This window comes from Chiloscyllium plagiosum, unplaced genomic scaffold (assembly GCF_037043375.1).
Source record: "Chiloscyllium plagiosum isolate Xiang-an unplaced genomic scaffold, Cpla_swu_hap1 HiC_scaffold_22, whole genome shotgun sequence".
Taxonomy (NCBI): Eukaryota; Metazoa; Chordata; class Chondrichthyes; order Orectolobiformes; family Hemiscylliidae; genus Chiloscyllium; species Chiloscyllium plagiosum.
In genome coordinates this window covers 66,096,308-66,112,119 of record NW_028270160.1, presented here as the reverse complement: position 1 = coordinate 66,112,119, position 15,812 = coordinate 66,096,308, and the positions used below count along the sequence as shown (strand labels likewise).

Genomic DNA, 15,812 nt, shown 5'->3' with positions numbered 1-15,812 from the left:
TATCCCAACCCAATCTAGTGCTACCTGCCAGCACCCAGCCCATATCCCTCCAAACCCTTCCTATTCATATACCCATCCAGATGCCTTTTAAATGTTGCAATTGTACCAGCCTCCACCACTTCCTCTGGCAGCTCATTCCATACACGTATCACCCTCTGTGTAAAAAAGCTGCCCTTTAGGTCTCTTTTATATCTTTCCCCTCTCACCCTAAACCTATGCCCTCTAGTTCTGGACTCCCCCACCCCAGGGAAAAGACTTTGCCTATTTGCCCTATCCATGCCTCTCAATTTTGTAAACCTCTATAACGTCACCCCTCAGCCTCCAACGCTCCAGGGGGAAAATAGCCCCAGCCTGTTCAGCCTCTCCTTATAGCTCAACTCCTCCAACCCTGGCAACATCTTTGTAACCAGTGGGGTGTCACAGGCCTCCAGTCTGAAAAACAACCCTAACAACCCTACACCACCACCCTCTGTCTTCTACCTTTGAGCCAGTTCTGTATCCAAATGGCTAGTTCTCCCTGTATTCCGTGAGATCTAACCTTGCTAACCAGTCTCCCATGGGGAACCTTGTGAACACCTTACTGAAGTCCAGATAGATCACATCTACCGCTCTGCCCTCATCAATTTTCTTTGTTACTTCTTCAAAAAACTCAATCAAGTTTGTGAGACATGATTTCTCACACACAAAGCCATGTTGACCATGCTTAATCAGTCCTTGCCTTTCCAAATACATGTACATCCTGTCCCTCAGGATTCCCTCCAACAACTTGCCCACCACAGATGTCAGGCTCACTGGTCTATAGTTTCCTGGCTTGACCTTACCACCCTTCTCAAACAGTGGCACCACGTTAGCCAACCTCTAGTCTTCCGGCACCTCACCTGTGAGGTATTGATGATAGAAATATCTCAGCAAGAGGCCCAGGAATCACTTCTCTAGCTTCCCACAGAGTTCTAGGGTACACCTTTATGTGTTTCAAGTCATCCAGCACTTCCTCCTCTGTAATGTGGACATTTTTCAAGGTGTCACCATCTATTTCCCTACATTCTAGATCTTCCATATCCTTTTCCACCGTAAACACTGATGCAAAATACTTGTTTAGTATCTTCCCCCATTTTCTGCGACTCCACACAAAGGCTGCCCTGCTGATCTTTAAAGGGCCCTATTCTCTCCCTAGTTACTCTTTTGTCCTTGATGTAAAAACTCTTTGGATTCTCGTTAATTCTATTTGCCAAAGCTATCTGTGTTGATGAAATGCGCGTTATACCAGAACGACCTGTAGTTTCTTTATTCTCTTTTCTTCCTGTTTTGAATAACAAGGCTACGCTTCCTGTCTTCTAATCCTCAGGGACCAATTCTAGAATCCAAGGAATTCTAGAAGAATGAAACCAATGCGCCCAATATCTGCACAGCCACATTTCGAAAATCCTCGCATGTAGGCCATTTGGATTGAAGTACAATCATGTCCTTCCTGGTCTGTTGTAGTAGTATGATCTCTACCATGGAGTGCATACACTGCAGCCAGCCATTATACTGCCACTTCAAAGAAGAATTGTGACCTGATTGTTATCTCTTACCTTAAATACATGCCCCCTAGTAATAGACATTTCAACTCTGGTAAAAAGATTCTGACTGTCAATCCTATCTATGCCTCTCATAATTTTAGAAACTTCTATCAAGTCTCCCCTAGCCTCTGCTGCTCCAGAGAAAACACCCAGAGTTTGTCCAACTCTCTTTATAGTGCATAACCTTTGATCCAGGTAACATCCCAGTATACGCCTTTTGCACCCTATCCAAAGCCACCACATCCTTCCTGTAATGTTAAACGCAATATTCTAAGTGTGGCCTAACCAAAGTCTTATAAAGCTGCAAAATGACTTCCTGACTCTTGTATTCAATGTTGCAACCAAGAAAGGCAAGCATGACATATGCCTTTCCTGAAGAAGAGCTCATGCCCGAAACGTCAATTCTCCTGCTCCTTGGATGCTGCCTGACCTGCTGCGCTTTTCCAGCAACACATTATCAGCATATGCCCTCTTTACCATCCTATCTACTTATGTGGCCACTTTCAGGGAGCTTTGGACTAGAACCTCAAGATCCCCCATACATCAGTGTGGTTCAGGATCCTGCCATTGACTCTATTCTTTCCCTTTATATTTGACGAGACCCCCAAGTGCAAAGCTTCACAGTTGCCTGGATTAAACTCCATCTGACATTTCTCCGCTGATATCTGCAACTGATCTATATCCTGCAGTATCCTTGACAACCTTCTGTACAATCCACAACTCCTCCTCCGAGCTTAGTGTCATCTGCAAACTTGCTGACCCACCCATCCACGTTTTCATCCAAATCATTATATAAATCACAAACAACAGAGATCCCAGTACGGATCTCTGCAGAACACAACTAGTCACAGACATCCAGCCAGAAAAGCACCTTTCCACCACTACCCTCTCCCTATGGGCAAGCCAATTCTGAATCTAACCAGCCAAGTCACCACGCATCCAAAACATCTTAATCTTCTCAATGAGCCTACCATGAGAGACCTTGTCGAAAACCTTACTAAAATCCATGTAGACAACATCCACATGTTCTATCTTGATCAATCACCTTTATCACTACCTCAAAAAAAATCAAGTTAGCAAGATATGACCTGCCCCACACAAAGCCATGCTGACAGTCCCGAATTAAGCCATGCTTTTCCAGATGTGTGTAAATCATATGTAGCATTTTGGACTTGTGACTCTCTTAAATGTGATACAACCCCATCCTGCCACACCAGGGAAAGTGTTGGGATAGCATTTGGTTATTTATATTCCAGCTGCGCACATCTCCTGCTTCTCATATGAAGAAGGTTGCTGGGATTTGGCTGAGCATTGAGCTTACTGCCTTATGCTGATGATATACTCGTCATGGTCTAGAAGATCAGACTAGAGGCTGGGAATTCTGTGTTAAGTAACTCACCTCCTGACTTCTCAAATTATGTCCACCACTTACAAGGCACATGTCAGGAGTGTGATGGAATACTTTTTATTTGCCTGTATGACTACACTCAAGAAGCTCAACACCATCCAGTCAAGGCAGCCAACTTGATTGGGGCCTCATCTAACACGATCGCGATCGCCGCCCAGACAACCACCGCCACGATCGCCAGGAAGACCATCGCCAACAGAATCGCGGCCTCCGCGGCTATCGAGAATAACACCGTTTCTGTCGGCGCCACAGCCACTTCCGCCCCCTGGGTTGCCGTCACCGCAGCCACTTCTGCCCCCAGTGACATCACTAACCTGTACGACCATTCCACCGCATGCGACTCCGCCCCCACGCCAATCTCCGTCACCATGCCTAACTCCGCCCCCACGCCGATCTCCGTCACCATGCCTAACCCCGCCCCCCACGCCGATCTCCGTCACCATGCCTAACCCCGCCCCCCACGCCGATCTCTGTCCCTGCCCCAACTCCCAACCCCGCCCACACGCCGACCTCCGTCCACGCCCCCACGCCCAACCCCACCCCCACACCAGGTCCTAGCTACCAGCCCTGCTGTGTTTTCACCATCCAGAACTACCCCTGTCTGAGGATGAAAGATCAGTCCTCAGCAGAGGCCTCACCTTCATTCCCTTACGCTCCCGGATTAACGAGTTCAACACGCGGCATGACATCGAACAATTCTTCTGCCGCCTTCGCCTCCACACCTACTTCTTCAACCAGGATTCCCGCCCACCCTCTGACGACCCCTTCTCCCGCCTCCAACACACCCCATCCACCTGGACACCCCGTGCTGGCCTCTTACCTGCCCTCGATCTCTTCATAGCCAACTGCCGCCGCGGCATTAACCGCCTCAACCTCTCCACCCCTCTCACCCACTCCAACCTCTCACCCTCGGAACATGCAGCCCTCCACTCCCTCCGTTCCAACCCCAACCTCACTATCAAACCGGCAGATAAGGGAAGTATGATCGTAGTTTGGCGCACCGACCTTTATACTGCTGAGGCTAAACGCCAGCTCACGGACGCCTCCTCCTACTGCCCCCTTGACCATGACCCCACCTCCCACCACCAAACCATCATCTTCCAGACCATCCATAACCTCATCACCTCAGGGGATCTCCCATCCACTGCCTCCAACCTCATAGTCCCACAACCCCGCACCGCCCGTTTCTACCTCCTGCCCAAAATCCACAAACCTGACTGCCCCGGTCGACCCATTGTCTCAGCCTGCTCCTGCCCCACCGAACTCATCTCTGCATACCTCGACACAGTCCTGTCCCCCTTAGTCCAAGAACTCCCCACCTACGTTCGGGACACCACCCATGCCCTCCACCTCCTCCATGATTTTCGCTTCCCCGTTCCCCAACGCCTTATCTTCACCATGGACATCAGTCCCTGTACACCTCCATCCCCCACCACGAAGGACTCAAAGCCCTCCGCTTCTTCCTTTCCCACCATACCAACCAGTACCCTTCCACCGACACCCTCCTTCAACTGACTGAACTGGTCCTCACCCTCAACAACTTCTCTTTCCAATCCTCCCACTTCCTCCAAACCAAAGGGGTAGCCATGGGCACCCGCCCACACCTCCCCCTTACTTCCCTCCAAGGCCCCAAGGGACACTTCCATATCCGCCACAAATTCACCTGCACCTCCACACACACCATTTATTGCATCCGCTGCACCCGATGTGGCCTCCTCTACATTGGGCAGACAGGCCGCCTACTTGCGGAACGTTTCAGAGAACACCTCTGGGACACCTGGACCAACCAACCCAACCAACCCGTGGCTCAACACTTCAACTCCCCCTCCCACTCCACCAAGGACATGCAGGTCCTTGGACTCCTCCATCGCCAGACCATAGCAACACGACAGTTGGAGGAAGAATGCCTCATCTTCCGCCTAGGAACCCTCCAACCACAAGGGATGAACTCAGATTTCTCCAGTTTCCTCATTTCCCCTCCCCCCCCCTTGTCTCAGTCAAATCCCTCAAACTCAGCACCGCCTTCCTAACCTGCAATCTTCTTCCTGACCTCTCTGCCCCCACCCCCACTCCGGCCTATCATCCTCACCTTGACCTCCTTCCACCTATCGCATTTCCAACGTCCCTCCTCCCTACCTTTTAGCTTAGCCTGTTGGACACACTTTCCTCATTCCTGAAGAAGGGCTCATGCCCGAAACATCGATTCTCCTGCTCCTTGGATGCTGCCTGACCTGCTGCGCTTTTCCAGCAACACATTTTCAGCTCTGATCTCCAGCATCTGCAGTCCTCACTTTCGCCTCATCTAACACCGAAACATTCACTTCCTTCGCCACTGGTGGCAGCAGTGTGTGCAACCGCCAAAGTACATGGAAAGAATTTGCCAAGACTCTTTTTACTGCACTTTCCAAATCAGTGACCTCTCTTACTTAGAAAGCCAGGACAGCAGATACATAGGAATGTATCTGTGTGGGATACTCTTCAGAGGGTCGCTGCAGACATGTTGGGCCAAATGGCCTGTCACCACACTGTAGAGATTCTAACTTCCATAAGGAGGCAAGGAGACTGCCTCTTCACATCCTCAGGTTTGCAATCAGGATCTGTGTATATTATTGAAGCTATAAAGTTAGTGGAAGAGAAACATTAGTGCACCATTTAGGATATCCATGAGGCAAAGGTATTTTTGCAGGTTTGGAGGTGAAAAGTAGACCGCCCTTCTAAAGTAGAAATTTCAGTATTAAAGGCAGAGAACTAACTTTTTTATCCTAGAAGTAGTCAATTAGTTTCTTCAAATCCAGGGGTGAACTAGTGACCAATTAATGTCAGTGTGTCTACCAGTTGGTTCATGGCCAGTGGTCAACAAATATAAAACAACATTTAGAGCAGCTCCATTCCTTGACCAAGAGGAGCAGTGATTTTGGCCTCCAGTTCTTGTCAGTTTGCTAGTTAGTGTTCCTTGGCTGGGGGAAGTTAAATCCCCAGGACTGTGGCAAGAGGGAGGTGGTGATCCAGGCCAAAGGCTTGAACTCCTCTGGCAATAAGACCTACCTCTGACCCATTAGAAGTCCAGAAAATTTGTCCCAGTTTATCCTGGTGAAGGATGTTACAATGTAGACTACTGATGAATACATATCCTCCACAAGTCAACAGGATCCATGACCATGAGTAGTATATCATCAGCAAAAGGTGGTAGGCTCAGTGCTCAGCCAAATCACAACAATCTTATTTGCATGAGAAGCAGGAGACTTGTGCAGCTGGAACAGAAATAGCCAGATATGGGACATCCCAACACTTTCTCTGGTATGGCACTACTTCTGGGGCAGGAAGGAGCTGTATCACTTGTATAAGATGTGTCACAGTCTAAGCAAATAATGTAAGTAGGGAGGTGGCAAAAGCTTTAAGCTAGTAAAAGCTAAGGAAAGATCTCTAAGAAAGAGATCTCTGATCCCTCTGGTCTTGCCCTGGGGACTTATCAATCTTAAAGTTCGCCAAAGTTTCCAACACATTAACTTTATCAATCTTGATCTGTTCAAACCCATATCCCAGTTTCTCAAAGTTCTCATTCACAACAAGATCCCTTTCCTTAGTGAAAACTGAGGCAAAAAACTCATTTAGGGCTTCCCCTATCTGCTCAGACTCCATGCACAAGTTCCCTATGCTATCCCCAACCGGTCCTACCTTCTCCCTGATCATTCTCTTATTCCTCACGTATGAGTAAAATGCTTTGGGTTCTCCCTAATCCTTCCTGCCGAGTCTTTCTCGTGCCCCCTCCTGGCTCTCCTCAGTCCATTTCTGAGCTCCTTTCTCGCAAGCCTGTAATCCTCTAAAGCTGTGCTAGATCCTTGCTTCCTCCACCTTATGTAAGCTGCCTTCTTCCTTTTGACGAGAAGCTCCTCTGTTCACGTCATCCAAGGCTCCTTAATCTTACACCTTCTTACCTGTCTCAGAGGAACAAATTCGTGCATCACTCACAACAACTACTCCTTAAACAGCCTCTACATGTCTGCTGTGCCCTTTCTGTCGAACAATTGTTCCCAGTCTGTACTTTCCAACTCCTGTCTGATAGCGCCATAATTTCCTTTTCCCCAATTAATGATCTTCCCTCAGTAACTGCTCCTTTCCCTCTCCAAGGTTATGGTAAATGTGAGGCAGTCGTGGTCACTGTCACCAAAGCGTTCTCTCACCGCGACATCTGACACCGGTTCTGGCTCATTGCCGAGGACCAAATCCAAAATGGCCTCTCATCGGCCTGCCTACATACTGAGTAAGGAAACCCTCCTGAACACACCTAACAAAAATGACTCCATCCATACCATCTGCACTAAGGAGGTTCCAGTCGATATTGGGAAAGTTGAAGTCACCCATAACAACAACCTTGCTACATCTACATTTTTCCAAAATCTGCCAGTTTATCAGTTCTTCAATCTCTCTACTGCTATTAGGGGGTCTGTAGAAAACCCCCAATGAGGTGGCTGCTCCCTTGCTGTTCCTAACTTCCACTCATACTGACGCAGTAGGCAAACCTTCCTCACAACCTTCGTTTCTATAGCTGTGACGCACTCTCTGATTAGCAATGCTACACCCCCTCGTCTTTTGCCACCCTCCCTGTTCTTTTTAAACATTCTAAGCCCTGGAACATCAAGCAACTATTCCTGCCCCTGTGAGACCCACATCTCTGTTATGGCCACAACAACATAGCCCCAAGTACTGAACCATGCTCACAAAACAAAAAGAAAAAAAAAAGAGAATGAAGGAGCGAGAGAGTGAAAGTAAGAATGAAAAATGAGAAAATTAAGGGATGAAAAAGTCCCACCACTCCCCCATTTATTTTTCTGTAACCTTCCCCGTGCCGAGTCGTGACAAAGAATCCTGCCGAAACATCAACGCTCCTGGTCCTCGGATGCTGTCTGACCTGCTGTGCTTTTTCCAGTGCCACATGTTATTGACGCTGACTCTCCAGCATCTGCAGTCCTCACTATCTGCCACAGGAAGCAAGAATGAAAGAGAGAGACAGACAGAGATAGATATGGAGAGAGGTAGAGAGCGCAAAAGAGAAACAGTGATAGAAAATGGAGAAAGTATGAGAGGGAAACAATGAGAAAGAGACAGTGTGTGGGCAAGGGCATAGGTGGGGTATGAGGCAATCCACATTGGGGGTGCGGGGTGCACATAGGGGTTCAGCACATGGGGAGAGTGCATGGGAGGAATGCATGGAGAGGATGCATGACAGACAGCATCTGTGGAGGGGATGATGTGGGTTGGAGGCCCATGAAGTGGTGGGGCTGTGCATGTGGGCAAGCCTGTGAGTGGGAGACATGTGATGTAGTATGCACACGCATTCATGGTTACGTATATGTGGGGGTCACCAGTGTGTCTGGGCTCACGCGAGTGTGTGGAGCAGTGAGTGTATGTGTGCATGGGCCATGTGGTGTGGGGAGGAGCTCACGTACAAGGAGTGTTTCCTGGGATTCCTGCATGCATGTGTTGTGTGCACGCGCAGGGGAATTAATGTGTGTCTATGCATGTAGTGTGTGTGAGAGACACGTGGGTAAGGGGCTGGGAAGTGAAGGTATATGGGAGCGATGAATGTCTTGTTGTGTGTGTGCTCAGGGTAGAGGTTGGTAATTTGTACATGCAAGGGATCTTTGTGTTTGTGTGGGCCACATGTGTATGCTTTTGTGCAGTGGTGCATGTGCTGGATAGGGGAGGTTGGGAGGTGAGGGGAGGCAGAGTTTGTCCAGGATGATATCGAGTTTATTGACTGTTGTTGCAGCTGCATTCATCCAGGCAAATGGAGAGTATTCAATCACAATCCTGACTTGTGCCTTACAGGTAATGGACAGGCTGTGGGGAGTCAGGAGGTGAATCACTAACTGCATAATTCCTCTTAACCTTTTATCTGTTCTTGTTGCCGCAGCATTTATATAGCTAGTCCAGTTCAATTTCTGGTCAATGGTAAACTCCAGGATGTTGATAGTGGGATAAGCAGCAATGATAATTCCATTGAATATCAAGGGATGATGGTTAGATTCTCATTTATTGGAGGTGATCATTGTCTGGCACTTGTACTGCACAAATGTTACTTGCCACTTGTCCTTCCTCCTATTGTCTATATTGTATAGATCTTACTGCATCCAGAAACTGCATACTTACTGTTTCAGTATCTGAGGAGTCATGAATGGTGCTAAACATCATGCAATCATCAGCAAACATCCTCACTTCTGTTGGGGGAGGGGGTGGTCATTGATGACATAGCTGAGATCAACAGAATAGGAATTAACCTGAAGAACTCCTACAAATGAGATGACTGAACTCTAACAACTTCATTCATCTATCTTCCTTTGTACCAGGTATTACTCCAACCAATGAAGACATTTCTCCTGATTCCCAATGATTCTAGTTGAAACAAACAGATACATTTCTGTATTGTTAAGAATAGGAGAAGCGAAAAAAAGAAAATGAAGCAACTTTGCAAAAATTAGCAATAGCTACTTACCCATGTTGAGCAGCGTACTAGCTCAGAACCATCATCAAAATATCCCCAGAAATCTGTCTCATTCATCAGTTTGATAAAACAGAGATAACAGGTTAGTAAAGATGCCTCGAGAAAGAATAACAGAACTGAAAATGTGTTGCTGGAAAAGCGCAGCAGGTCAGGCAGCATCCAAGGAACAGGAGAATCGACGTTTCGGGCATAAGTCGATTCTCCTGTTCCTTGGACGCTGCCTGACCTGCTGCGCTTTTCCAGCAACACATTTTCAGCTCTGATCTCCAGCATCTGCAGTCCTCACTTTCTCCTCAAAGAAGAACAGAAAACTGGTGAGCTCTATTATTTTCATCCACAATAATACGTATTTTGTAACATATCAGAGATTCAGTAAAGCACCAATTAGTTTTATCAAGGAACTGTCTATATCAGTTTATGTTTTAAGAAAGCAACTCCTTATTTCTCTGCTTCTAACACTGACTACCATTTCATTCCCTGATTTAATCTAATATTAATCAGAGTTGCTATATTCCACATTTTGTTTATGGTGTTGTAATATACTTTGGGCCTTTAAAAGTTATGCACATTTTTGATTCCTTTGAAAGTCACACATTTAAGTTTGAGAATCAAGATAACCAAGGAGAAAGTGAGGACTGCAGATGCTGGAGATCAGAGCTGAAAATGTGTTGTTGGAAAAGCGCAGCAGATCAGGCAGCATCCAAGGAACAGGGGAATCGACGTTTCGGGCATGAGCCCTTCTTCAGGAGGGCTGCCTGACCTGCTGCGCTTTTCCAGCAACACAATCAAGATAACAGAGCCAATATTATAGTGAAAGTCCATCTAGCAGTGGTTTGCACAATGCACCCCCAAGTGCTAAAGTTTGGACAACTTATAGATGTCATATATAAACATTATAGTTTGCTCTGGAACAGCATCATCTTCGAAGCATCTTAAGATTTATGTGGGAGGTTAAACGAACAAACATGAGCATCCAAGACAGACAACACTAGGATAATCTCACACGATAAACTGATATGGACTCAGCATATAATCAGAATGCCTGACAACTTCTTAAGCTGGTATTAATAGATTTGCCAGACAGTTTGATCACACAGGGCTGAAGAAAATGTTCAAGACAATCTTAAAACTTCCATGAAGTCCCATTAACATTGGGAAGCAGATGTTCGATTGCAATTAGAAGGGTGATTCATGGAAAGATGTTTAAACAAGATGAGTCACTGAGATGGTTAAAAACTACTCAAATCAACAATCTGCTCCCAACTCTACCAAATGTTCTCATATTGGGTGAACCTGCAGGTTCATATCCAGTGGGCGGCACGGTGGCACAGCGGTTAGCACTGCTGCCTCACAGCGCCAGAGACCCGGGTTCAATTCCCGACTCAGGCGACTGACTGTGTGGAGTTTGCACGTTCTCCCCGTGTCTGCGTGGGTTTCCTCCGGGTGCTCCGGTTTCCTCCCACAGTCCAAAGATGTGCAGGTCAGGTGAATTGGCTATGCTAAATTGCCTGTAGTGTTAGGTAAAGGGGTAAATGTACGGGAATGGGTGGGTTACGCTTCGGTGGGTCGGTGTGGACTTGTTGGGCCGAAGGGCCTGTTTCCACACTGTAAGTAATCTAATCTAATCTAAGACATCTGTGATCTCACAGCCAACACCAGGCCATTAGCAAGGATGAATCATATTTGAGTTGAAACTTTATTGCTGGAACAGCACAGCAGGTCAGGCAGCATCCAGGGAACAGGAGATTCGACGTTTCGGGCACAGGCCCTTCTTCAGGAATGAGCAGAGAGTGTTCAGCAGGAGAAGATAAAAGGTAGGGAGGAGGGACTTGGAGGAGGGGCGTTGGAAATGTGATAGGTGGAAAGAGGTCAAGGTGAGGGTGATAGGTCGGAGTAGGATGGAGGCGGAGAGGTCAAGAAGAAGACTGCAGGTCAGGAAGGCGGTGCCAGGCTGGAGGGATCCGGCTGAGACAAGGTGGGGGGAGGGGGGGATGAAGAAACTGGTGAAGTCCAAGTTCATCCCCTGCGGTTGGAGGGTTCCCAGTCGCTCCTCCTCCGACCGTCGGGTTGTTGTGGTTTGGCGGTGGATGAGTCCAATGACCTGCATATCCTCGGTGGAGTGGGAGGGGGAGTTGAAATGCTGTGCTACAGGTTGGTTGGGTTGGTTCGTCCGGGTGGCCCAGAGGTGCTCTCTGAATCGCTCTGCAAGTAGGCGGCCTGTCTCCCCAATATAGAGGAGGCCACACCGGCTGCAGCGGATGCAGTAGATGATGTGGGTGGAGGTGCAGGTGAATCTGTGGCGGATATGGAAGTTTCCTTTGGGGCCTTGGAGAGAAGTGAGGGGGGAGGTGTGGGCGCAAGTGTTGCACCTCCTGCGGTTGCAAGGGAAGGTGCCGGGAGTGGAGGTTGGGTCGGTGGGGGGTGTGGATCTGACAAGGGAGTCGCGGAGGGAGTGGTCTCTACGGAAAGCTGATAGGGGAGGGGAGGCAAATATATCCTTGGTGCTGGGGTCTGTTTGGAGGTGGCGGAAGTGACGGCGGATGATGCGCTGTACATGGAGATTGGTGGGGTGGTAGGTGAGGACCAGTGGGGTTCTGTCCAGGTGGCGGTTGGAGGGGCGGGGCTCAAGGGCGGAGGAGCGGGAAGTGGAGGAGATGCGGTGGAGGGCACCGTCGACCACGTCGGGGGGGGAAATTGCGGTCCTTGAAGAAGGAGGCCATCTGTGTTGTACGTATTTTGAACTGGTCCTCCTGGGAGCAGATGCGGCGGAGACGAAGGAATTGGGAGAATGGGATGGCGTTTTTACAGGGGGCAGGATGGGAGGAGGTGTAGTCCAGGTAGCTGTGGGAGTCGGTTGGTTTGTAGTAGATGTCCGTGTTGATTCGGTCGCCTGAGATAGAAACAGAAAGGTCTAGGAAGGGGAGGGAGGAGTCCTAGACTGTCCAGGTGAATTTGAGGTCGGGGTGGAAGGTGTTAGTGTCGTGGATGAACTGTTCAACCTCCTCTATATTGGGGAGACAGGCCGCCTACTTGCGGAGCGATTCAGAGAGCACCTCTGGGCCACCCGGACGAACCAACCCAACCAACCTGTAGCACAGCATTTCAACTCCCCCTCCCACTCCACCGAGGATATGCAGGTCATTGGACTCATCCACCGCCAAACCACAACAACCCGACGGTCGGAGGAGGAGCGTCTTATCTTCCGACTGGGAACCCTCCAACCGCAGGGGATGAACTTGGACTTCACCAGTTTCTTCATCCCCCCTCCCCCCACCTTGTCTCAGCCGGATCCCTCCAGCCTGGCACCGCCTTCCTGACCTGCAGTCTTCTTCTTGACCTCTCCGCCTCCATCCTATTCCGACCTATCACCCTCACCTTGACCTCTTTCCACCTATCACATTTCCAACGCCCCTCCTCCAAGTCCCTCCTCCCTACCTTTTATCTTCTCCTGCTGAACACTCTCTGCTCATTCCTGAAGAAGGGCCTGTGCCCGAAACGTCGAATCTCCTGTTCCCTGGATGCTGCCTGACCTGCTGTGCTGTTCCAGCAATAAAGTTTCAACTTTGATCTCCAGCATCTGCAGACCTCACTTTCTCCTTGAATCATATTTGACATGACAGATTGCCACTTTTTTGCCATCCGGTATTATAGAATTGTTACAGTGGAGAAGTAAGCTCTGTAGCCCATCGTGTCTACCCATCTCTGAGCATTTTGACTTAGTACTGTAAATATATGGCTTACTTGTAAAATAGAAGGCTGGCTGCGAGTGTAAATGTATTCAGCACTCGGAAGCCTGTGGTGACGCTATGTAACGCACGCAGGAGGCGGTCACGTGACGTTCCGTTTCACGCCCCGGAAGTGTGTGGGGCGGTCACATGACATTCCGTTTCGCGCCCCGTAAGAGTGCGAGGAGGTCACGTGATGCTCCGTTTCGCGGGCAAAAGAAGGTCACGTGGGGTCAGACATCCGGGAATGCGAGGAGGCGGAGAATGGAGTCAGATCAACAGCCAATCAGAAGATAATTCTACCTCAGTGACGTTTTTTATTGTATAAAAGACTGGGTCAGGGACAGAACGGGGTCTTATTTTGAACTGGCACATTTTGTAGTTTGTCAGGGACAAAAAAGTTTAGACCCAGAGCTCTGAATGCTTTATCCACTTACTGTTTAAAATAAATTAAGAGTGCGAGACCGAATATCTTCTCCTATTGCTTCATTTAAAGAACACGCAGGACTGGCTCACACATATAAGAAAGTAAGTTAGTAGATTGAGCCAAAGTCTGACAGTACCAATCTCCTGCCTTTTTTCTGTAATCCTGCGCATTATTTCTCTTTAAATAATCATCCAATGCCCCAAATGCTCAATTGTACCTGCATCCATTTCAACTCCAGGCAGTATATTCCAAACACAAATTACTTATAAGAGTCCAACAGCACATAAACAGACCCATCAGTCCATGCCGAACATAATCCCAAACTAAACTACACCCACCTGTCTTCTCCTGGCCCACATCCTTCCAACCTTTCCTAAACATGCAATTATCCAAATGTCTTTTAAACCTTGTAATTATGCCCATATCTACCACTTCCACTGGAGGTTCATTCACATGCAAACCACCCTCTGCGTAAAAGAATTTGCCCCAGTTTTTTTTAAATTGTCTCTCCCCTCACCTTTAAAATGTGTCCCACTCTTGAAATCCTCCATCCTCGGAAAAGATACCATTAACCCTACCTATCAACTCCCTACGCTCTAATAAAAAAGTATCATCCTATGCAGCCTTACTTTATAACTCAAACCTTCCATACCCATGATTTGGAGATGCCGGTGTTGGACTGGGGTGTACAAAGTTAAAAATCACACAACACCAGGTTATAGTCCAACAGGTCACCTGATGAAGGAGCGTCGCTCCGAAAGCTAGTGTGCTTCGAATTAAACCTGTTGGACTATAACCTGGTATTGTGTGATTTTTAACTTCCATACCCAGCAACACTAGTAAATCTCTTCTGAAACCTCCAGCTTAACAATATTGTTCCTATAACTAGTCGACCAGAACTCGACACAATACTCCAGAAAAGGTCTCACCAATGTCCTGTACTTCGTGTGTGAAAAACCGTTTCTTCCCCTCCACGCATTTGCTTCTTTTGCAAAATACCTACATTTGAGATTGAGCATTCCTCTAACCCTCCGAATTAAGTTTTCAACATTAACTTTCTGAGCTCTGAAATTTCCACCATACATTTCTTGATTTATGGGATATCAATCATAAGAAAGAATGTTTGAGGATGGATCTTATAAAAAGATCAATTTGTAAATCTGACGTGCCTTTCATGCTCTAAATGTTTACAGATGCTCCAAAGCCTTATTCCCCAGGGTGCAGTTCCAAACCGTGCCGCGACGCTCCACTTCACCGGCATCTCCCGCGATTGCCGCGTCACTGATCTTTAATTGGTTATTTGAATGTCAATCTAAGATATTCCACCGTTGATTGGTGAGAATTTACCGAGGGGCGGGTGAGTTAAAGCTGGGTGAGGCCTGCCGACAGGTGAACCGGAACCGAAGGTTGTCTTTTTCCAATGTTTGTTGTGGTCACGCGACGGACTAACGGCTGGAACGGAGCGCGCGCCCGCCATGGAGCGCGCGCCTAGGGGGTCCAGGGCAGGGCCGCGCAACCACTGTCAGCGCTTCAACTACATCTGTCTCAAAATCATCCTCATCATTTATTCCACTTTCTTCTGGGTAAGTGGCAACAGGGAGGGGCAGTGGTTGGAATCTGTGCGTGTGCATGACTCACAACAACTCCGAGTGAGAGTACCTTCTGTCAACACAGAGGGGCCCCACCCAGGAGACCCAAAGGAATGGAGAGATTCCCACCTAGCATGGTGAGTCTGTACATTAGGGACTCGACATACAGTATCCGGGGAAACATTACAGACAGCCCTTACACAGGTGTCCTAACTCTGGCAGATAACATCCAGAGGTGGCGGCTTGGAGAACCCCGACCCTGAAAAGTTGGTACAAGGCATGTCGTTATTTTGAGGATCTGGCAAGGTCAGTCCCCACCGCAGGGAGAGATCGCAACCAAGGTACACAACATAGTGCTTCCGACCTTGGAGACCCAGTGCGGACTTGACAATGTGTCTGGCGTAGATCATCCCTTGTGTTTTGACACTTCTACTTCACACAAAGTGTTGTGCTTAGTAATAGCAATGGACCTGAAGCCAGAACACTTTGGCATTCATTAAATCTAGCGTTTAGTCTCTTGCTTGCACATATAACAGTACAGTCCTGTACAGACCCTTCAGCCCTTGATGTTGTGCTGATGTTTTATCCTATTCTAAGAT

The 15,812-nt window shown here is 48.1% G+C and overlaps 1 protein-coding gene across 3 annotated transcripts in view; it reads left to right on the top strand.

Annotated features, from left to right (window-relative positions):
* The first annotated feature begins 15,013 nt into the window (after positions 1-15,013).
* tspan15 (tetraspanin 15) overlaps positions 15,014-15,812 on the top strand; it is a 214,748-nt gene continuing 213,949 nt past the window's right edge. For all 3 annotated transcript variants that reach the window (XM_043712237.2, XM_087999149.1, XM_043712236.2), the window contains exon 1: positions 15,014-15,207. In XM_043712237.2, the coding sequence (XP_043568172.1) occupies positions 15,100-15,207 (108 nt within the window). In that variant the 5' untranslated portion in view covers positions 15,014-15,099. The remainder of the gene's footprint in view (positions 15,208-15,812) is intronic.